Source organism: Panthera pardus, unplaced genomic scaffold (assembly GCF_024362965.1).
Source record: "Panthera pardus isolate Hobbes unplaced genomic scaffold, ASM2436296v1 HiC_scaffold_15, whole genome shotgun sequence".
NCBI lineage: Eukaryota > Metazoa > Chordata > Mammalia > Carnivora > Felidae > Panthera > Panthera pardus.
The window spans coordinates 6,036,721-6,060,360 of NW_026526710.1; the positions used below are offsets into that span (position 1 = coordinate 6,036,721).

A 23,640-nucleotide genomic window follows, 5' to 3' on the forward strand; every position below is an offset into this window, starting at 1 on the left:
CTGATGGGCACCGCTCTCCCCAGCTCCCCGCCCTGGCCTTGCGGGGCCGGCAGCCGGGAGCCCGGGAGTGGTAACCTCACTAATCGAATAAATGAACTCTGACAAGCCTAAATGGTTGTTTGGATGGATTCGCTTTCACCAGCACCCTCCCCGCCCCCGCCGCCCCCCACTCCTTCGCTGCCCCAAAACCGCAAATAAAATAAATTAAATAAAACAAGAGACACACGCTGAGTCTTTTACGGCTGCCCTCCCTAGCGGGAGTCAGAAAAATGCTAATGATTCCGGGGCCGCTGGGCTGAGCCGGGCCTGGCTCTGGGCCTGGAGTGGCCGGGGCGTTCTCCCGTCCTCTGTTCCTCCTCGGTCTGCTTTGCCTTCCCTTGGCTCCCACTCTGGGGGTGGGGCGGTGGGGGGGTGGGAGCTGAATATTATTCCAGCACTGTCATAGGTGCCTTCAGCCGATCGGAGGTGATGGCAACCCCCTGCACCTTACTGACAGCTGCTGTCAAAACACCCTCACCACCGGCGGCTCGATAATGACTCGAAAATGAGATACAAATGAGCGACTCTTCGTGCGTGGGGACGTGCCGCGCCCCACTCTCTCCCACCCCAGCGTGGCGGGGAACGCTCGGGGAGGCTGCAGCAACGCTCTGGCCACGGCACAGGGACGGGTTAAAACAGCAAACCACACCTGCCGGGTGTGGACCGCCGTGCCCGTGCCCTTCTTACGGGGGGGCCCACAGGGCTCCAGAAGGGGCCCCGAGTCCTCCCCCGGAAGGGATGCTGCACATTCCAAGGTACAGCTGGAGGTGATGGCATCTCGGAGTGGGGTCGGGTGGGGGGCATCTGTCCACCAGTCTGGGGAGGCGGCCTCGGGAGCCCCAGACAGAGAGGCAACCATGGCCTCATCCCGAGAGACGTGGCACCAATCCCCTGCCCCCTCCTGTCCTCCACAGCCCGGCTGCCGGGCTCCTTTTCGGTTTGCATTCATCAAGCCCACTCTTCCCCGAAAACTTGGGCTGTTTTCTCCCGCGGGGAAGTCAACATTAGCGCGACTTGTGTAGAAAAGCACAAACAAGCCCCGGGGAGTACAAAGTGTGTGTGGTCAGCACTTCTCCACGTTCCCCGGGATTGGAGGGGCTCGGAGGAGCGGAGGCAGGCAGATCTGAGACTTCTGTCCCCGTCGCCGGGGCCGGATCTTGCCTGGGATCTCCGGTCTGAGAACACTGGGCGGGGCTGGGGCTGTCCAGGTGGGGCCGCGACACCCATCCACCTGAGGACGCCTCTGGAAATTCCAGAGCACATACCATTCTCCAGGAGGTTTAGAGGCCCTTCAAAACCCACGGACTTTTCTTTGCTACACTGTTCTGGGTTGAGACGCCCAGAAGAGTAAGAAAAGCTGAGGTGATGACTCAGGCAGGGGTGGAGGGAAAAGAAAAAAAAAAAAAAAAAAAAAAAAAAAAAAAGCGCTTTTGCGAACAACCCGTTAAAGGGACTTTATTTGAATTCAAGGTAGGCAGAGTATAATTGTCCCGGGGAAGTGCAATCATGCTGCCGGGATTAACGCCTCTTCCACATGCCTCTCTCTTTCTTCCCCCTCATTTCCCTGCAGAAAGCCTTTATTCCTCTGTCCGTGTGTCGGGTAAACATTTAGCTTGTTCCGTTTGCGTGTGACAATGCCCATCCTGAATAACCCCGTCTGTGGCGCCCGTGCCTACTTTAAATTGTAAACTCCCATAAAGAAAGGATCAGCCCCGGTGTAACTTACTCTGTGAGCTGAGCCATTGTAGAAGGCTTTTAAGTGCTACACTCGGAAGGACAAGAGGCTCTCAGCATCCCATGAATAGGTGAGAAGCCTATTTGGGGGTTACGTCCAACCTCACCTACGGAGCCAGGGAGAGGAGGCAGACTGGAACTCAGGCTCGGGTCTCAGTTCTGCCACTTAACCAGCTACGAGACCTCAGGCGAGGCACTTAACCTCCCTGACCCGCTGTCTCCTCATCTGTGAAATGGTGATATTCATACCCGCCCTGCCTGCGCAGCCGTATGAAAGGACGCAGAGGCGCACGCCAGAGGGGCTGCTGTGCCGCGTGGCGGGGATGTGGGCGGTGCGCTCCTGCCTCTGCTCCATTTCCCAACGTCTCTAGAGCAAAGTTACCGTTTCTAACGGGAAAGAGTATTTTTTTAAGTTTATTTATTTTTGAGACAGAGAGAGAGAGAGAGTGCACGCATGCACGCACAAGTGGGGGAGAGGCACAGAGACAGAGGGAGACAGAGTGTGAGCAGGGGAGGGGCAGAGAGAGGGGGAGACACAGAATCCGAAGCAGGCTCCGGGCTCCGAGCCGTCAGAACAGAGCCTGGCACGGGGCTCAAACTCATAAACCGTGACATCACGACCTGACCTGAAGTCAGCTGCTTAACCAACCGACTGAGCCACCCAGACGCCCCTGAGAATGAATTGATAAAAGGGTAAAACTTTGACTTGCTAAAAACACAAAGATTCAAAGGACTTCTGTATACGGAAGAGTTCGGAAATCACAGAAAGTGCTGGGCAAAACGGCCAGCAAAGCCATACTGTCCAGGTTTCACTGAATGCAGTTTGATTGTTTCAAGGGGCCGGTTTTGGAGTCGATACTGAACAGAGAGAGGGGAAGAGAATGCTGAGCCATTCATAAGGCGTATTATGGGCGGGCTGGGCCGAGACTGGCCCAGAATATTCCATGGAACCCCACCCTCCACTCCCTCCTCCCCTGCAGCTTTCTGGACACATAACCTGTCCCTCTGAATCCTCAGCAATCTCCACACTCGGTGTAGACGACGTGCGAGGCGCACGGTGACACAGAGGAGGAAACGGTGCGTGCCAGTGAGTTCACGGACACGGCTGTTACTTTAGTGCCTTTCCTTCCAGTCTTTTTTTTTCCTACGTGTGTTTACTCTGAAATCATAGGCTATGCTAGTCTGTGCTCGCTCCTTTCGCTTAACTGCTGGGTCAGAAACAATCCCCCTCTCGGCGACATTCTCGATGAACACTCTTGATGTCTTTCTGGTATTCCACCCGTGATTTATTGAACCCACCCGCGATTTATCAAACCCATTGATTATTAACAGGGTTTCCAATTTTTTGCTGTCATAAGCAACCCTGCATGGGCGATCCCCTGCATGTGGAAAATTGGCTGAAATTTACAATTATTTCTTTAGGATTAAATTCTATAAACGGAAAGCCTCCATCAAAGGGTATGACCGTTTTCAGACCGCGCTGTCCAACGTGGTAGCCGCTGCTGTGTGTGACTATTATGTAAAACTGAAAGGAGGGGCACCCCTGGGTGGCTCGGTCAGCTGGGATCCTGACTTTGGCTCAGGTCATGACTCACGGTTCGTGGGTTCAAACCCCGCATTGGGCTCTGTGCTGACCGCTCAGAGCCTGGAGCCTGCTTTGGATTCTGTCTGTCTGTCTCTCTCTCTCTCTCTCTCTGCCCCTTCCCCACTCATGCTCTGTCTCTGTCTCTCTCTCAAGAGAAAAAAACATTAAAAAATTTTTAAAAATACATAAAATCCAAAAGGAAAAACTGCTTATTTTGCTAGTTAAGGTTAAATTACACAAAACTGAAATTTGGTTCCTCGGCTGCGCAACTCACGTTTCAAGAGCTCAGCGGCTATCCTCCTGGGCATATTACCATTGTTGCAGAAAGTTCTAGAAGGACATACCACACACTTGCAGCACGGGCTAGCGCACCGAGGGGAGTGTGGCACTGGCAGCTGGCACTTCCCTCTTTGCTCGACCTGGCGTCATCTCCCCCCACCCCAACTTTCCTATCCTCTCCAACTTAGGACCTAAGCCCCGGCTTCGAGAAATTTCCCAGCAACGCACCTCATCCCGAATGGCAGACGAGAATAAATACCCAGTTCTAAAGACTCAGTGAGTGTACCTCACGGTTGTCTTGTGCTTACTGTAACACTTCGTGTAAATTCTGCATTCTACCGTGCAACAGGGCCATATCTGTGCAAAAACAAAGGGATATGATTTTTTCCCTGTGTGACTACGACACATTGCAGGAGAATGATCCCTGTTAATCTTGTAGTTTTAGGTAGTGGAATGCTGACCGCGTACGTTCTCTCTAGCGTTGAGAACTGGAGGCTTCATTCAGCCTGCCAAGAACCCTCCCGCAGAGTGCTGTCTCTTTAGGGCGCTGGGTAGCAGATTCAGAATGAGCAGGCACTCCTGCTTTTCCCCCTTCTTGCTCTGGCTGCTAGGGAGCTCAGACTTAAGTTCGGCGCCCCTTTACTGAAGTACTCCCCGGTCTGGGAGTCGTAATGTAATTGAACTGAGGTCTCGATCGTGCTGAAGTCGGTGAGGAACTGAGTTGCAAACAAAGGACAAAATACGAGGAAACTTTACAGATTCCTAGACAAGTTGCTGAGGCCTGGAAGTTCCTTTGGCAAAATCAGAGCTTCCTGGAAAGGGAAGACACTTTCTTCCAGCTTTCCTGGGAAAGGGAAGACGCTGTCGCCTGCTCCCTCTACCGAGAGGGGGCCCGGGCTGGGACTCAAAGCTGGTGCGGTCTGACCGCCGAGCCGAGCCGGAGCTCCGGCCGAAAGTGCCTCACACAGGCTCTGGGGGGGGGGGGGGGGGGGGGGGACACCCCTGCTGGGCCGATGTCACAGCCGCAGCTCAGACAGCCAGGCGCCCACAGAAGGCCCTGAGCTTCCTGATACCGGACAAGTATCTCCCGTTCTTCTGGCCAGAGGACAAGGCCCGTCACAGGGGACGCCGCGCACAATGAGAGCCACCTAGGCCAGCGGCCAGGAAGCCCCATTAACCGAGGCTTCTGCCCAGTGCGCGCAGTGATGACTGATACTCGTAATGATGGCCTGAGGCCCTGCAGGCCCTGAATCGCCTTCTGGATCGTCAAAGATTCAATTACACTCCACCGAGTTCCAATGTTAAGTATATTTTATTCTATTCTAATTCCTTGGAAATTGGCCATCCATGGTATCGATGGTAACTCTCCATTAACCCGAATGGTGGGTCTGCCAGAAAGCCCCATCCCTCAGTTCGGTTAGGCTGAGCTACACGTGAGTCTGTAAAGGAGGGCAGGGCAGGCTGCTGGAGCTCTGGAGACAGCGGCAGGGCCGCCGGTGGGAGAAAATCCAGCCCGGGCTGGGGGTCAGAAGCGGCTTTGCGCGTGCCTGCTTGCATGGCTTTTTCCCTGCTTCCTGCGTTCCGTTTTCCTCACCTGTACAATGGGCTGCAAGTTTCCCGTGGAGGGAAGAGATAACGGCGGGCGTTAAGAAGGACCACGTAGGGGCGGCTGGGTGGCGCAGTCGGTTAAGCGTCCGACTTCAGCCAGGTCACGATCTCGCGGTCCGTGAGTTCGAGCCCCGCGTCGGGCTCTGGGCTGACGGCTCAGAGCCTGGAGCCTGTTTCAGATTCTGTGTCTCCCTCTCTCTCTGCCCCTCCCCCGTTCGTGCTCTGTCTCTCTCTGTCCCAAAAATAAATAGAAAACGTTGAAAAAAAAAAAAAAAGAAGGACCACGTAGAGCTACATGGACTAAACCAGAAAGATGGCCAAGACACCTTTCAGACTAGGGAAAAAAAAAAAAAAAACAAAAAAAAAACAACAACAAACCAACGATACATAAAACGTGGCACCGTTTTGCTCTAAATGGATGCAACGCAACTGCCTATGTTGTCTACGGGTTCGCCTGTATGACGTGCAGGGAGAGGCTCTGGAAGGAGAGTCACCCAAAGGATAATGATAATGTCTCATCTTCGGGGAGGATGGGGGGCACTGACCAGGGGTGGCAGTCGATGAAAGGGAATTTTCTCTCAATAAGGAAAACATGTTGCTATGCCAATCGCGTCAGTAAATTTTATTTTTTTTTTAAAAGCGGAAAACCATACGTATGTATAAACCACACGTAAACGAAATACATATACGTGTGTGTATAACACACACACACACACACACACACACACACAGAGACAGAGAGAGAGAGAGAGAGAGTGTGTGCGTGTGTGTGTGTGTGTGTGTGTGTGCGTGCGTGCACACACTAGGTACCTGGCAGGAGACCAATAACGGGTGAATAGTCACTATGAGGCCAAACTAAGTAAAAGCACGGTGTCTGTGGGTCACAGTTGGCCCCATGTCGGCATTCTTGCAAAGCCTAATATTTGCAGGCTGAAGAGCACCCCAATTCGCCTGATGGCCAGAGGGGGCTGGGAGGAGGCGGGGAATGAAAACGAACGCACTGTAACCACACCGAGAAACCCTGGGCCCTGGGTTCGCACGGGGGCTGTGTGCTTTGCCCTGGTGCAGGGAGGCGTAGGGAGGTGCAGGGAGGCGTAGGGAGGTGCAGGGACAGCGGGCTTCTCCAGATGCAGCGGCCCCAGGACGCAGGGTGCGGAGCCTCCTGAGAGGGCTTGGGAGTAGAGGGGGATGGCTCGGCTGGAGGCCGCGTACGCTTCAAAGGCTCAGGGCGGTCAAGGCCAAGGCCTCGTTCTGTGCAAATCGGGCCCCACAGCCAGGGTCTGCCCCCTGACTGGGAGGAGGCCTCCCCGCCCCCACCCCCGACTCCTGGGTCCAGATCGAGGGCGTCGGACCTTGCCAGGAACGCTGTGAGGCACGGACGTGACGTGCAAGCAAATTAATTTCCTTCTAAGACTTTTACGTTTTGGACGCTTCATGACGCCCCTTCGAGATGACTGCAGGCAGCCTGGGGTTCTTCCAAAATCTGAGCTGGGAAATCGATGTTCTGAAATGTATTTTATAAGTGAGCAGAGACGGAGAGAGGGGAGGCAGGAGAACAGCCTGATAAGCCTGGACACCAACGCCAGGCCCCGCGGTGAAACGTGGGAGGCGAAGCCGCGTGGAATCCTGAGGCCCGCGGCGGCCCTGCTGGCTGTATTGTAACAAAACCACCCCCAGAGCTTGTGGAGTGTGGACACTGGCACCCAATGCTAGGCCGCCGGTTCCCAAACTTCCTTGGTTCGTGCACAGTGCCCCTTGGTGCCTCCGGTTAGGTTTCCGTGGCATCTGTAGGCCATAAAGAAATAGGTGCCCAACAGTCCGGCTCTAACAAGTCCACAGCCCAACCTGACAAAGATGGCCGAACTGTAGCAGGTGGCAGCATCTCGGACAGCGGTCGCCGTAGTTTTCCCAAAGCTCAGTCCACAGTGCACGCGTGAGCTCGCTGCGGCACCCCAAGGTGCCTCGGCGCACACTCTGGGAACCAGGATACCCGGCTAACTGCTTTACTTTCATTATCTCATTCAATCTTCCCAATAACCCTGACACACACGTACTATGGTCCCCATTTGACAGATGCAGATACTGAGATTCAGGGTATTGAAATGATTTAGCCAAGTCTCTTAGCTGGCAATGGAGGAACCAACGTTTACACGCTGATCTAGATCTGTTGGACAACCAGGGCTGCCACGTTCAGTTGCACAGGTTGCGTACCACACAATTCTGCAGAGTGCCACTCCCGCAGACTACAATGCTGACGCTCGAAATCATGAAGCCTGCTGCTGGTGTTAGATTGGACACAAAGCCTCCAGGTGTCACAGCCCCTCCACTGAATAGCCTCTTGATTTCACTTCTATGATCGCCTTAAAGGGCCTCTGCCCACATCCTTTCCCTGGCAAATTGAGACAGGCAGGATATACTAAAGAACTCCAGAAGCTTCACCGAACCCTGGTAACCAAGCAGTAAAACGATCAGCTCCAGCGGTGTAGACTGCATAAAAACGGGCAGTGGGTATTTCAACCGCAGGTAGGCTTGGCAGGGAAAAATGTCTAGAGGTCTTATGTGGACCCAGCAGGTACTGCGGACTGAAAATTTGTGCCCGCGTAAGAGCCTACTTGATGGAACAGGTGTCTCGAAATAAATACGTGCAGATGTGTATGTGTGTACCGAGGGCAGAGGCAGGGGTGTGGGGAGGCTTAACTACTTTGGGGGGGAATTAAAAAAATTGGGGGGTGTATTTAGACAACCTAATTTTCAAGATACACACATGCGTACGTCGTGTGTTAGAACAGGGCTTGGAGAGACTCGGCCCCCGGGGGTACGGGCGCACTGATCTCAAGGGACCCGGGCTGGAGCAGCCTGTATGGTCCCGGGGTGACGGTGGTCCCAGGGTGACGGTGGACCCCCGTGGGCCCCCGTACCATGTGGAACCTGTCTTACCGCATTCCAGCTTGCAACAGGCGCTCGATTGGCCCCCGGGTGAACAATGAAACGCTTTGCTGTTCCCCTTGCCCGCTCACTGATGATTTCAAGGACGCTGCGGTGCCAACTTTTATTTTTTAAGTGATCGTGACGGCTTTGCCGAACCACTGAGCGACACCGCGCTAAAGGCAGCATTTGGTGACTGGCTGAGTTTAGACGAGCCGGAGGTCGGATTACGCTGAACCGGCAAACAAAGCCTGTGGGTCGGTCCTCCGGTTCGGCCCGCACTTCCCGAGGCAAACGGGCGCCCTCGGCATTAGCACTGCTGACGTAAAAGTACCAAGACGCGTTATAGATCTGGACCCGAGGCTACATCCTTCGGATATTAAAACCCACGTTCCGAATTCAGTTGCCGCGAAACAACATCATCCATCACGCTACAATAATGTTGTTGATTTGAATGCTATTGATTTTAAATTTTGCTTGTATTTAATTTGAAAACGGGTGTTGGCCTTATAGTCCTAAGAGCACCACGGGCCTAAGTTGTCGGTTTATTCTGAGTTTGGCGTTTGCACGCGGCTAACTTAACGAAGGACAGAAACCTTCGCATCACCCGCACCCCTGTGGGGGAAGGGCCGCAGGAACTGTATTTTTCTTCAAGAGGGCTCTTCATCCGTTACTCGGGAAGTGGGACAGTGTCGAGAAACACCGTCACGGCCTGTCATTTCACGGACTGTTCCTTTAGGCGGAAAACCCTTTCGGAGACCATCTCGTAGCTGAGCCCCCCTCGCTCCAGGGTGGCCTTGGGGAGACGAAGGAACTTCCCTAAGAGCTCGAAGCGAGGAAGCAGGGCCGGAGGTGAGAGCCCAGCCCCCTGGCTCTCAGGCGAGGGACCGGGTGTTCCCGAATCTCTGGACGCCACACGGCAGAGCCGTGCCTGGGCCACAGAGAAGCCAAGTGCTTTACCAATACCGCTGACCTCGTCCTCATGGCCAACCACACACCGTCGGTGACCTCGCCACCCTCCAGAGACAGGCACTGAGTCCTAGAGACTTGGTCACCAGACCAACAGCGTGTGAGACCTGGCCTCTGCCGTGAGGCTTTTTTTTTTTTTTTTTTTTTTAACGTTTATTTATTTTTGAGACAGAGAGAGACAGAGCATGAATGGGGGAGGGGCAGAGAGAGAGGGAGACACAGAATCGGAAGCAGGCTCCAGGCTCAGAGCCATCAGCCCAGAGCCCGACGCGGGGCTCGAACTCACGGACCGCGAGATCGTGACCTGAGCTGAAGTCAGACGCTTAACCGACTGAGCCACCCAGGCGTCCCTGCCGTGAGGCTTTTAGTGATGTGAGCGTGTATCCCCTTCCCCCTAAACTGAGACAGTCCCTCTCTGTCCTGGAGTTCACGTCTGTTTCTGTAACCCAGCATGCACCTGGCACAGCCCCTGCCTCATTAGAGGCGCTCAGTAAATATTTGCTAAGCCGCCGAGGTATCTCTTAACTAAAAAGCAGTGCGTCGAGACCTCCCTTCTCCCTTTCTCTCGGGAAGAGTCACGTGAGCAGGCGGGGGCTGCTCCTGCTCAGGAGCTCCCCGAGATATCCCGGGGCTCCCGCCTTTCAGCACCCAGGATGCTGGAGACACAGAGCACAATTATCAGTTGCAACAATGAGCCCACGGCCCGCCGGCTCTCCGACAAGCCCAGACAAAGCGCAGGGACCTTGTAACTGAAAAGGCACTGAATGGGGAGAGAGGAGGTGTGAAAGCAGGACTAGAGCAGGCTGCCGGGAAGGAATCAGGGCGCACAATGCCACCCTCCCCCACCCCAGGGGCCGGCGCCTTCTCCCCAGGGTGCCCCGTTCCACCGTCTGGGCCTTTGTCACCTATTCCGGAATCGGAATCGGGCTGGGCGCGGAGGGAACGAATACGTCAGCGGCCACAGAAGACCAGATCCCCGGAATTGCGAAGGAAGAAAACGACAACAATGAAAAGAGAAGCCCTTCTCGACTCCCAGTCTATTACTATTTTTGTGAAAGAGGAAAAGTAAGTGAGCTTCCCCCCAGCCCCTGGTCTGGGACCGCTCGTCCGGCCAGTCTAGCCGATGGAAACGTAAAAGCTCCAGTGACAGGCGATCAATGCCACGCTCTTAGGTGAGATACCTGGGGCTGCGGACCTATCGCAGTCGCTGTGCCCACGGGCCGGGGCAGACATCACTAATCAATTACAACGCCATTTCCCGTGGAGCCCAGCCAGCTTCCCAGTCTTCTAGTACAGGACTCCAGGCAGCCATGGCCCATGGGGCTGTGTCAGCTTGCAAGGAGGAAGCTGCCTTCCCCGGGCTGCCTCGCCCGACCCCTTCGCTGATTCACTCAACAAAGGAGACTCTGGGAAGTCGCTCCACCGCCCCAAGGTGATCTCAAGGGTGCAAGGCAGAGCAGGGCCAGAAATCAGGTCTCCTGACTCGCTGGCCAGTGTTCTGCTTACTTGGAAAATCACACTGGCTCCTTTCCAAGCTGACAGCTGACTTCTGATGGCCACGGCACAAGGACGACACGAGAAAGAACTCGGGTAACCAGACTATCTCAGCCGAGCGAGTGCTGCTTCATCCTGGTCTGAGCAGCAGTAACTTTCACAGCCTCTGACCATCCCCTGGTGGACAGACTGGTAGGCAGAGAGCAGGGTAATTAAAAGAGGGGATGCAGAGGGTCTGAAACAGATTTTCTGCAGAGCGGGCGTCTCGAATGAAGACAGTATCACCCAGCGCACGTCCCCGTCAAGTGCCTTGGGGCTGTGCTCCTGGGGATCTTAAATGGGGAAGGGCATGCTCTGAGAAACGTGGCTTTGTGCCCAGCCTGCCAGACCCAGTGTCTGGAGGGATGGAGAATCGACAAGAGCCTAAGGAAGTTATGTGCTGGTATCTCAGCTCTCTGATAATGGGGTAGAAACCCAGAACCGCGGTTTTCTCACACTGCAAACAATGGACGCTTAATATTTTTTTGCAGTCTCTACAGCACCAGGTTCACGCACGAATCTGCTAAACAGAAGTAGATCCCTGGAGGTCAAATACACCTACGAGGCCAATCTCTTCATTTTCTTGGGTTCAATTAGCCTACATTTCAGTGATAAAGTATATACACCGTTCACACAGCTTATAAAAATGGGGCAATTTCTCTTCCTCATTCCCACGCCCCCTCACCTGGCTGCTGTGTGTCTGTTGAGTGTTGATTCCCTTCTGACCAAAGGATCAGACTACCTGCAGCTGACCCAAAGGCCAGAGGATTCTCCTTTCTCTGACCCCCAGGGACGCTCATGCTGACAACATTCGGGGTCGAAGTGTCTTGAAGGGAGTGGGCCTGGCCGCTTCATCAGAAATCCCTTTTATAGCATCCGTAACAGAGAGTTGCCTTAGTCTTCACTTGCTTGCCCCCGGGGATGGGCAACTCACTACGGCAGGGTGTGGCCTTGCTATAATCCTTTACGGATAAGGGTATTTGTTGTTTTAAAAAAACTTTTTTGGGGGGGCACCTGGGTGGCTCAGTCGGTTAAGCGTCCGACTTCAGCTCAGGTCATGATCTCACGGTCCATGAGTTCAAGCCCCGCGTCGGGCTCTGTGCTGACAGCTTGGAGCCTGGAGCCTGTTTCAGATCTATGTCTCCCTCTTTCTCTGACCCTCCCCCGTTCATGCTCTGTCTCTCTCTGTCTCAAAAAAAAAAAGTTAAGAAAAAAGAAATGAAAAAACCTTTTTTTTAAATGTTTATTTTTGAGAGAGGGACAGCATGTGTGCACGTGTGGAGGCGGGAAGAGAGAGGAGGACAGAGGATCTGAAGCTGGCTGTGTTCTGACAGCAGAGAGCCCGACATGGTGCACAAACTCACAGACGGTGAGATCATGACCTGAGCTGAAGTCGGACCCTTAATTGGCCAAGCCACCCAGGTGCCCTTGAGAAAACTTTTTATTTTGAGATCATTATAGACTTGTAGGCGGTTCTAAGAAATAATCAGGGAGATCCTATATACTACCCTTCACCCAGTCTCCCCCAGTGGTAACATCTCCTTACAACAGCACAAGCAGAAAATCAACAGTAATACAGTCACGGACGTTATTCAGATCCCTGCAGTTTCACACACACTCATTTCAGTGTGTGTATTTAGTTCTATGCAATCTGACCACTTGCAGGCTCGTGACCGGTCAAGATACAGAATGTTCATCGCAAGGGGACCCCCTGTGCTTCCTTTTTACAGACACAGCCGCCCTCTCTCTCTCTCTCTCTCCGTCTACCTAATCCCCAATTAATGGTCCCATCTCTCTAATCTTGTTGTTTTAAGAATGTCGTATAAATGGAATCCCGCAGCATATATACCCTTTGGAGATGTGCTTTTCCCTCCCGGCGTAATGCTCCAGAGATTTCTTTCACCCAGGCTGCTGGGGACACTGATAATTTACCCCTTTCTCTCGCTCCGTAGTATTCTGTGGTTCAGATGAACCACGGTTCATTTAACCATTTGCCTGCTGAAGGGCGGTCGGGTGGTTTCTGGGTTTTGGATATAATGAATGAAGTGCTGTGTGCATCTGTATGCGGGTTTCTTCCTCCCTCCCTCCTCTTTCCTCCCCTCCTTCTGTAGTAGCTTTATTGAGATACGATTCACATACCAGGCAATCCAACTATTCAATGGTTTCTAGCATATTCTCAGAGTTGTGAAATCACCACCATAACGGAGAAAATTTTCACTGGCTTAGAAAGAAGCCCCCGATCCTTGAGCTATCACTCTCCAACCCCTGTCCCTAACCCTAAGTGACCCACTCATCTACTTTCTTTCTCTCTCTATTTATCTCCTCTGCACATTTCACTTAGACGAAATTATGCCATGCGTGGTCTCTGGGGACCGGCTTCTTCTCTCGAGCACAAGGTTTTCAAGGTCCAGCCATGGTGTGGGCGGACGGTAACACCCCCCAGGCTGCATATGGGTTGTCCACTCATCAGTGGATGGGCACGTGTGCAGGGTTTTACGTGCGCCTCAGTTCCCATTTCTCTGGCGCACGTGCACAGAGGTGTCACTGCTGGGTCGCATGGGAAGTGCGTGTTTAGTTCGGAAAAAAGTGCCCATACTCTCCCCGCGTGGCTGTACAATTTCATGTTCCCGCCAGCACTGCGGGAATGGTCCGGTTTCTCCACAACCTCGTCTAGATGTTCTGATGGGTGTGTATATATATTTACTCGTTACTACTCTGAGCACAAGTCCGATCCCTGGGAACATCTGCTGGGGGTTATCAGCAGTCCCCTCCCGGGCACGCCTGTGTAGGCTGGCCGGCCTATCTAACAGGATAGAGCCTCGCCCATGCCCCCTCCGAAAGCAAGCTGGCCCACGTCGGAAGCTGGGTTCAAGAGGTGGCCAGGCCACGGAGTGTGGGACACCTGGGACACCCGGGACTTGGGCCAGGTGACTCTGTCGAGCTCTGTTCCCCACAGCTGGCTAACACGAACCCTGGGGTCCACTGGGAACCCCAGAACTTCTTTCTAAATAAAAAGATCTTCGGCAAGGACTCCTACATCTGTCTTTGGGACACTCTCTTGGAGGAAGGATGGATTCCTTGGCAGTTTTTAGTCCCCACCTAGTAGCTGGCATCATCTTTCTGAACGCAGCGATCCTGAGGGCAGGAGCCGGCCCGGCTCCCGGAAAGCCCAGGCCAAGTATTTGCACACTGGCCCTAATGAGCATAGCAGACGCGGGGAATCTCACGGCGATGACGGCCGAAGACCGGCGTACCGAAAGAACTTAACACGTGTGCCAAATGGGTACAGGAAAGGGTTAAGAAGGCGCATCTCTGTCCCTGGAACTTGTAGTGGGAGAGGCTGCACAGAAAGGGAGGAACGGGGAGTGTGAATCCGACTCTGCGACTTGCTCGGGGTTTTATGGCCGGGCAGCCATCTGCCTCGTGCGCCTCAGCTTTGGCTCCCGGGGCTCGTCGGGGGAGGAACGAGCGAAATCGTGAGCACTGGAGCACTTCAGGCCCTGGCAGCGCCCTCTGTAAGGAGCTGTGCAAACGGCTGGGGGGGGGGGGGGGGGGCGCATCGTCACCAGTGCCTCCCTCCCACGGCACAGAAAGTGCCAGTAAGGAAATGTCGATGCAGCAACGTCGGTGCTGTGGCTGACATCCGCGGGGGAATCAGAGCTGTTCCCGAAGGGAGTGCTCACCGGAAGCCCCCAAGCCCGCACGTGTGCTTGCACGGGTCAACTGAGAAGCGTGGCCCTGGCACCACCACCGTGGCCAGTGTTACGTGCGACCCATCACGGGCGAGCAAAGGGAGGCGCGGGGAGTGGGGCTGACGCCTCCTTCATGCTGCCCTGCCCCTCCCCCAGACGTGGCCCGTGATCCGCCAGTCGCTTAGGACCCTCGATGCCTCGAGGAGCTGTCCTCCACTCCTGTCTCCATCACCGTCCGCACTAAGCCACAGTGGGAGTTTGCACACGCACCCCCGCCTGCTTCCACTGCCCACGTCAGGTCCAAACCACGATCACCTCTGGCCCCTCACACCGGCTCTGACCCTCTTTTCTCAAGCTCTTTTTACAAGTGTAAGTCACCGACCACTCCCCCCCGGCTCTCGGGGCGGTGGAATATTCTTTATTTATTATTCAGACACAAAGGCCTGAAGTGCAAAGGGCCGGGAACAGTCAAGGCAATCGGGGAAGAACAAAGACACCAGATATCAAGCTCTTACTCACAAAGCCACAGTAATTAAGAGGGGGCGTATTGGCACACGGGATAGACAAATAGACTGGAGGAGCGGATGAGAGAGTCCAGAAGCAGACCCTCACGTGCACGGTCATCTGATTTATGGCAAAGTCAATACTGCACAGCAGAGGGGAGAGAATGGTTTTCACCATAAATGATGTTGGGCCAACCGACTTAGGGAACGTACCTCGATGTCTACCTCACGCCATATGCAAAAACCGATTCCTGCTGGACTCCGTACCTAAATGGGAAAGGTCAAAGCTTTTGGAAGAAAACAGGAGACTATCTTCACGAGCCTGGAGGAGGGAGGGTTTGCTAGTAGGACGTGAAAGGTTCTAACCACGAAGGTAGAAAATGGCGGACAACGTTAAAATTAAGAGCCCTCTGCTCATCAAAGGACACCATTAAGGAACCCACAGAATGGGAGACTGAGGGGCTGGCAACCATATACCCACCCCAGGACTTGAAACCAAAATTCAAAAAGTTATGTAAGAAGTTATTAGAAACATAAAAAAAAAAAAAAATGAGACAACCCGATTTTTAGAAAAATGGGCAGAAGACTTGAACAGGCATTCCGCAAGAGTAGACCACATGCTCACAAGCACATGACAAAACATCCGACTTCCTTAGCTACCAAGGAAGTACAAATTAAAACCACAATACAATGATGCCATTATACACCCACCAGAATGGCTAAGAGAGAAAGACACTACCAAGTGTTGGCAAGGACCCGGGGCAACTGGATCGTTCAAACTGACAGTTTATGCAAACTGACAGTTTCTTTGGAAACCCGATAGAGAGATTTACTAGAGCTGAAACGTGCACATCCCGTGACCCAGCAATTCTACTCCCGCACGGACACCCTACAGGAACGTGTGCACGGGGTCACCAGAGCCATATGCCAGGATGCTCGCGGAAGCGTTCTTTATTGGAAACAGCCAAAAACCTGAACACTACCCAAGTGCTCATCAGGAAAATGGATAAGCGTATTTCAACATATTCACACAATGGAATACCATAGAACACTGAGGATGGACAAATCATGGTAACATTAAAACACAGAAGGATCTCACAATGAAAGATGTTGAGCAGACAGGACCGACGCCAAAAGTGTATACGTGATGATGCCATTTACACAAAAAACCAAAAACAGGCAGTACAAATATATGTTTTTAGAAGTCAGGACAGTGGTGGGCAGCGAGTGGGTGGGGCGGTGACTGGAAGGGGGCACCGGGCACGCTCTTGTCCTGTTTCGTGAGCTGGCCGCTGGTCACACTTGAGTAACAAGTTGAACGACCATCCACAGCCCTCATCATGGCCCACAAGATCGTGCCCCGTCCACTCTTCTCATCTCAGCATCGTCCCTCTGCTCACCCTGCCCGTTCCCCTCCAGGGCCAAGCTCATTCCCACCAGGGGCACGGCCCCTGCTGCCCCTACGTCTACATGCAGCTCACCCCTTCATAGCCACAGGTCCCCACGAGAAGGTCCCCTCCTCGGAGAAGGCTCTCCTGACCACCCTAAGACACCCTGTACTGGGAGAAACGTGCCCCCCAAATTCATGTCTGCCAGAGCTTGTGGATAGGATCTTATTGGAAATAGGGTCTTTGCAGATGTGATCAAGGTAAGGGGAGGTCATACTAGATCTGGGTGGGCCCTGAGTTTAATGGCTGGTGCTCCCAGCTCAGTTAAGAACGCATGAATCAATGAATGAATGAATGCGTTCACACCACCCTTCGAAATCTCAGCAAAGGGGAAGGGAGGGATGAACGGGCAGACCACAGAGGACTTTTAGGGCAGTGAAAATAGTGTCTATGGCACTATAATGACAAATATACGTTATTACACGTTTGTTCAAATGCCCTGAACATATACCATCAAGAATGAACCCTAATGCAAACCACAGACTTGGGGTGATAATGACGTGTCAACAGAGGTTCAGAGAATATAAGAAATCTGCCACTCTGGTGGGGGGGTGTTGATGATGGGGGAGGCTACGTGGGTGGGGGCAGGAGGCCTATGCAAACTCTCTCCCTTCCTCTCAGTGGGGTTCTAACCCTGAAACTGCTCTAAAAAGTACTCTTAAACCACAAAGACCTTGGCAGACCAGGAGGAGCAGGGGTGCCCCAATGAGAAAACAGGTCAGAGCGAGGAGGTGGGCTGCAGAGGTGAACACAGCAGCTCTCTGGGGCCTCACGTCTCAAGCTCAACGGGGGCCAATGGGGGCCAACGGGGCTACAGCTCTACGTGTAAGGTCTCCGTGTTTTATCAAAAGCGGAAGAAGAAAATACCACGTCTGGGTAATTAAAACTAGAAGAGAATGCCCCAAACCTCTAGGGCGTGCCCCACCTCCGCGCAAGCCCTGTGGTTAGCTTAGTCTAGGGATCAGCAAACTTACCCCATAAAGGGCCGGATAGTCAGTATTTTACAGGCTCGCGGGTCGTTTGGTCTGAGACGCAGCTACTCAGTTCTGCTGCTGCGGGGTGTGAAAGCGGCCAGATGGTGTGAGAAGGAAGGAGTGTGGCCGGATCTGGATGAGGGACGTGGAGGCCTCCATCTAGGGGCTCCCTGGAGGGCTGTGTGTGTGTGTGTGGGGGGGGGGGATGACCTACGTGGGGAGAGACAGCCTCCTTACCCCCTCCCTTTCCGAAGGGAGGTTTTCTCTCTCCCCCACGCCCTTTCTCCGACCCCAAGGCTGCCTTAACAGAGCTCCTCCCCCGTGGAGCCTGGTGAACAGGAAGAGGCCCCATCCGTCCAGAACCTCCGAGAAGAGCAGACTACAGGGATCCTGGCTCCCCGCTTTCGGAAAAGTACCGCTGACAACCAGGAGCCCATCAGCCAGTGATCCCTCGCCCGGGTGAGGGAGGAGGTCAGGGGAACTTGGCAGGCGCACTGTTCCGCAGCCCTCCCTCCGCGGTCACGGTCACTGCGAGAGGAAATGAGGAGGAGAGAGGCCAGGGACGACGGACCCCGTCCACAAAGCGGGCCCAACAGGTGCAGCGCGGACAGGAGACGCAAGCTGTGTAATTAAGGCCTCCAGACACCTGTTGGGAGCTCACCCATTCACACCCCTAGTGGTTCACACCTCTGAGTACAAAATCACCGAAAAGCGAAAAGCGGGGGGAAGAAAAAGAGGCTCAGACGAAAAGCTCTCTTCACCTGTAGCCCGTAGCCGCTGCCCCAGCTCACCTGAGGCAGCACTTCCGCCAGCAGCTCCCACCCAACATCCCTGGCCCTTGGGGACAGTTTCAAGGGGGTAGGAGGGGCTCCAAAGTGAGGGAGACCAGGCGGTGCCACTGCAGAGCTGTGTGGCCCTGGGCAAACTCCCTAACCTCTCTGTGCCTCACACACCCTTTCCCTCAGCATTCCAACGAGAAAGGCCTGGCGCAGTTGGACCTGTGCGCTTAGCAAACGCTCACCTATGTGCTTAGCAAACATTTATTGAGCACCGTCTATGTACCAGGGACCCGTAGACACAGCAGTGTCCAAGATTACAGTCTGGGGTGGGGGAAAGGGACACTGAACACCCACACGGGGCCACACGGGTCACGTGCTCCCAAAGCCAGCCGTGTTTGCGGGACCTCCTTCCCAGAGGATCACTGCCTTCCAGAACCCACGCTCAAACCAAGGCCGCCCATTGGGTACAGAAGAAACGGGCGAGCCAGGATCCTGCTAGAAACAGCCCCTGCTCCTCTCTGGGCCCCAGGAAATGGGTCCAAGAGCTGCAGCACACCGGGCCACAGTGAAGATGCACCGATGACGCGGGCGCCTGAGATGTGGCCGGCCCAGTGCCCCACGCCTCCTGGGTGCTGAGAGCATCACCACCTCGTTCTCCAGGGTGGTGCTAACTCGGGGCCATCGCTTGAAACTCGGGTGGGAACACGACCCGTCCGACAAATCCCATGGCTCCGCACATGCGCTTATGCGTAAGGCTGGGGGGCCCTGAGCACCTGCTTCAATTGGGGTTCAGACTTAGGCCCTATCTGTGGGGCTGTTGTCGGAACCACCCTCTGTCCCAGGGACCTTCAAATCCAGGCTTTGCCCACACACATACACGTGCACACACACCTACCTCCGCCAGAGCAAACCCAGACGGGAAGGGAAGCCAGTCTACCCCCTTCCTCTTCCGGAACGGATGCTAGTTTAAGGCTGTGCACACCACAGGGTGAGCCAGGGGCCGTGTTCACCCCCGCTCTGGCTGTGGGGTGAGGAGTCTGGTCCCTGTGTGCCAGCACATGCTTGCACGGTCCAGAGGATCCCCATTTGTCTTCCGTGTGTCCCTTACGGAGTAGAGAGGCCAGTGTCCGTCCCCCAGTACTGACTGTCTCTGGCCCAGGGCCAGCTGGAGGGGGAGAGGATCACCAGGCAGGAAGGCAGACTCAGGGAAAGGAGGCGACCCAGGAAGAAAACGCCACAGGGGTCCGTCAAGGGTGTGCGGGGCCATCGAAGACACCAGCTCTGTCGAGAGTCAGACCGGCCCTGGGTTCAAAGCCTGGCGCCCCCAGTTTCGTGCTATTTGACAACCAGCGCTAATGTTGATTAAGCACCTACTCCGTCCCAGGCCCTGTATTACGCTCTCCACAAGCAGATGCTCATTTAACCCTTCCAACAGCCCACGAGGCGGTCACGTGGTGCGGGAGCTGCTGGGTGCCGGTGGGGCCGGCAGATGGCCCAGTGGCGGGATCTGGAGCCGGGGAGCCCATTTCCTCCCTGGGAAACGGAGGCAACACCACTCCGCGGGGCCGTTGTGGGAAACGGACCTGTGATAACGCAGAGCCTGGCACAGAGGTCGGGCTCGGAAACTATACTTCACGGTAACACGTTCTTGCTGTAGCGTCATCATAAATTACCCCAAATGCTACCAGCAGGGCTGCTGTCACCTGGTGCCAGGGGAAGCGGAGGCCCAAAAAGGTGGCAGGGAGGACACTGCTGTGACCACACTGACTTTTCTGAAGGGCCAGCCGCGAACCGTCCCAGATGATGATCCCATAGGGATACGGATCCGCAGTGCCTCAGGGTACTGGATTCAAGGGGCTGCGGGGTGGTGTGGGGGGGGGGGGACCCCCCTGCACGGCTGGGGGCCCCCAGGAAGGGCGCGGGCAGGTGCTGCCCCGGGGTCATATGCAGGGCCCGGGGAGGCCGGGGAGAGTGGGCGAGCTGCCGCCCCCCAGCAGGTGCACTTGAGAACATGACCGTGCTTTCCCGCGGCCCTACGCTCACTCCCGCGTGCCACAGGAGCATCACTGTCCAACTGCCACCGTCGCTTTGCTCCCTGGTCCTCCCTAGTGAACTCCTCGGGGGGAGGGGCCCATCTCCCTGAAACAGCTACCGGCCCGACACCTAGGCCTGTGGCTGGTGCGAACGACACATTTGCGGGACAATGGTGCCACCGACGTGATCTAGGGGGCAGTGTCCTTCTGGACCCGGGAGGAGGACGACAGGCTGCAGAGAGCAGCGGTTCCGAGCCACGGCTCTGGGTCAGACTGCTGAAATCCTGGTCCTGGCTCAGCTGCAGGTTCTGAGCAGGACGCTTCATCTGCCCAGGTCTCCAGCATCCTTCCGGGTGCAAAACAGGTAACAGCGTCCCTCCTCCACACGGCGGCTACGCAGCTTAAAGGAGACACTGCACGGGGCAGACGCGCAGCTGGGGCCCAACACACGGCGAGGGCCCCATCGGAGCGAGCTGGGATTCTTGATCGCACCTGGCAAGACAAGCCTGCAAAACCCGCCTGCAAAATGGACCAGACTGGTTCCCCTAAAGCCCGAAAGCCTCCCCTGGCTCTGACCTTTGCCGGCCGCTGGCTTTGTCTGAAATCGGGTCTGTGGTTTCCAGGACGAGCGGAGTCCCCCCTGAGAAGGCTCACAGCGCCCCCTGCCGCCCGCCACCGGGAACGGCCTCAACCCCCCCAGCCCCAGAGCACAACAAAGCAAGGTGAGCCCTCCGCGGTGGCTTTCCGTTTCCAAGGGCTGGCGAAAGCTACCATCGGAACAATGGCAGGGGGAAGAGACACCGCGCATAATTACGTTCCGTGGACGCTAATTCCCTGTCTCCGCAAAACAAATATAAAACGAGAGATCAAACAAAGCGCTCTTCCCTCTCCGAGCGGATCTTTTGTTTCCCTGGGTAAGTGTCACCCCAAACAGGCTGCGGGACCAAGTGGAACTGTCATTTCGGCGGGATGCTATTTCCTGATCAACACGTGCTGTCTGCGGCAATGCTGTTTTTGATCTGGCAGGTCTTAAATTGGACTCTCTTTCACAAGCAGGAGCCCGTTAGAACGAGCCGGCGTGCGAGGCTGAGGATGCGTACTCCTCTCCCTGGGTGCAGGGAAATGGAAAACGTCCCCCCCAGGTCGTGACCCCACCTCACCAGGCTGTTACTGCCACGCAGGGGACCTGGGATCACAGCTAAGACCCCACTCCTCCGAAAACGGCGTCCGCACCAGAGCCAGCCAAACCACGTCTGTTAACGAACAGCACGTTCAGCGTACAATTTAGAACGGAGGTGAGGAGGAGGGCGGAGGTGAGGAGGAGTTTTGAAGCAAATCCCGTAAATGGTTCCCTGCTCTTTAAATCGGGTGAGAGGGCGAAGAGGTAGAATCCCACAAAGGTACTTCTGTGTAGTCCCCCAAATATGGGATTTATATTTTGCATCCACAGTTGACTTCAGTAAGGTGATCTAATCAGTAAGATGCCGACTGATAATTGAAACAGGGACACAGCTCTCCGGGTCCTGCAGGCCCGGGAGCCCCCGGCGGTCTGGTCCACCTGCCGTCACACTCCGAGGGCGAGACTGTCTCTCCCTGGGCCACCCAGCACCCCACACCCGGGGAGGGTCTTGGCTTTAAACGTCTTCCTGTTACGCCCGTTCGTAAAGATGTTGGATCCAGGGCTTGCTTCTAGGTGGTACCTAACTAATCTGCAAGGCCGAGCGGTGTAACGCGTTAGCACAGGGGTTGTTGCAAAGTGGTGGCCCTTGGGCTCCATCTGGCCACAGCCAGACTTTGTCCTGCACTGTTTGTATTTTAGAAAGTAAATTAGTTGCCAGCTTACTCTGGCATGCCAGTTTTTCTTTCAAAACATAGGGAAACTGGTCTGATTCAATCTGCCTTCCTGCACAGCATCACCACTGGCCTTCCTGCTGTCAGGACCTCACCCGCCACCTGTCCTTCTGGGTCCCAGTGCCTAGCGTTTCTGACCCGATGCTGGCATCTGTTGCCGGACCGCACTATTTATTCACGGGATTCATCCGTATTTCAAAACAGTCTCTCTCCGGAGACAGCAATGTAGACAGTGGTGCCCAACTCTGGCTGGACAGTAGAATCCCCAGTGGAGCTTTGATCAAAACACCAATGTCTGGGCCCCACCCCCGACCAACAGAATCCAACTCCACGGGGGCGGGGCCTGAGCAAAGGTATGTTTATGAAAGTCACCGGGTGACTCGAAAACACCACCGGGGGTGGAGAGCCGCTGGCTAAACCCAGAGGAATGGCTTGGCCCGAAGAGTTTCAGACAGATGCTGAGCCTCGGCCACCAGGGCCCCCGCCCCATCCTGCTGCGGGTGGGGACAGAGAACACCAGCCGCCCTCTTTTTCTGTCTCCCCTCTGGGGGAGGAGGCCTGGCTGTTTCTCGAGTTTTCTCTGCATAGTGCTCACGGCGCATGAGTTCAAGAGAGATAAATCAAAGGCGGCCAAAAGATGACCTTTGAAAGACCACTGGGCCGGCCTACGGTGGAGCCATCAAGGACCCGAAGGCCACCTGCCAAGGCTCCAGCAGGCTCCCCCCACCACATGCCAACCGGTGGACAGAAGGAGCGCTGCTCACCTGAAGAGCTCTCGGATCTCCCGGCTGTCGGCCTGGAAGGGGATATTGCGCACCAGGATCTTCGAGGTCGTCTGCTTTCTGGGCACTTGTTTCTTCCGAGCGGACGTCAGAGCTGGCCTAGACGATTAGGGGAGAAGGTTCGAGTTATCTGGGGTGTGGGCAGCCGCTGGCCTACGCTAACCCCCTCACCCTCCCTCCAAGAGCTGATGTTCTTGGCAGGTGAGAGATTCAAGGAGTTGGGGTGGATGAGGCAGAGATGAAAAGGGGGAAGGCGGTCTCCCCTGGGTGATTCGGAGCATAGCCATCTTCCTCTCAAGATGGCTGTGGACACCTGGTCAGCACACCCGCCCTTGGGTCTCTCCTGCCCGTCGTCTGAGAGACGCGGGGGCTATCAGGGACTGGCGAGAGGAACCCTGAGAAGGGTGAGGCCAGCTCCTCACCCCATCCGGTCTCTACTGTCCCCTTCCAGATGTGGAAAGACCCCGGATGGCCCAAAGGTCTTATGTGAGACTTTCCAGTACACGCCCCACGAGCCTCGCCCACAGGCCTGGGGCAGTTGCTAGCCCTGAAGACGGGCCAGGGGTGGGAGCGGAAGCTCATCCCGGGGCGCAAGGCCGTCTCTAACGCCCTCCCACCTCACCTGGGCCCCTGCTCGCCCTGGGCAACCTGCCACTGTGTCAAAGCGACGCGGGGTCGTGAGTGGAGAGTGAATGATCAGGGTGTGGAAGCCAAGTGGGTTGCATAGGATCTGAGTGATCTTGGGCAGGTAATTTGGCTTCTCCGGGCCTCAGCCTCCTCAAGTGCAGAATGGGCCTAAAAAGAGTGCCGGCCTCGTCATACCATCTGAGGGCCTGTCAGACACTGCGTGGTGCCCCCCGTGTGCCAAACATTCAAGAAATGGCAGCTGTTGTCCTAAAGACGACC

The 23,640-nt window shown here is 55.2% G+C and overlaps 1 protein-coding gene across 1 annotated transcript in view; it reads right to left on the reverse strand.

The window, feature by feature from the left end:
* The window catches only part of RBM19 (RNA binding motif protein 19), a 142,894-nt gene that overhangs the window by 70,855 nt on the left and 48,399 nt on the right, over nt 1–23,640 (reverse strand). Inside the window, 1 exon segment of the mRNA XM_019467363.2 lies at nt 22,717–22,833. Coding sequence (XP_019322908.2) covers nt 22,717–22,833 — 117 coding nt within the window.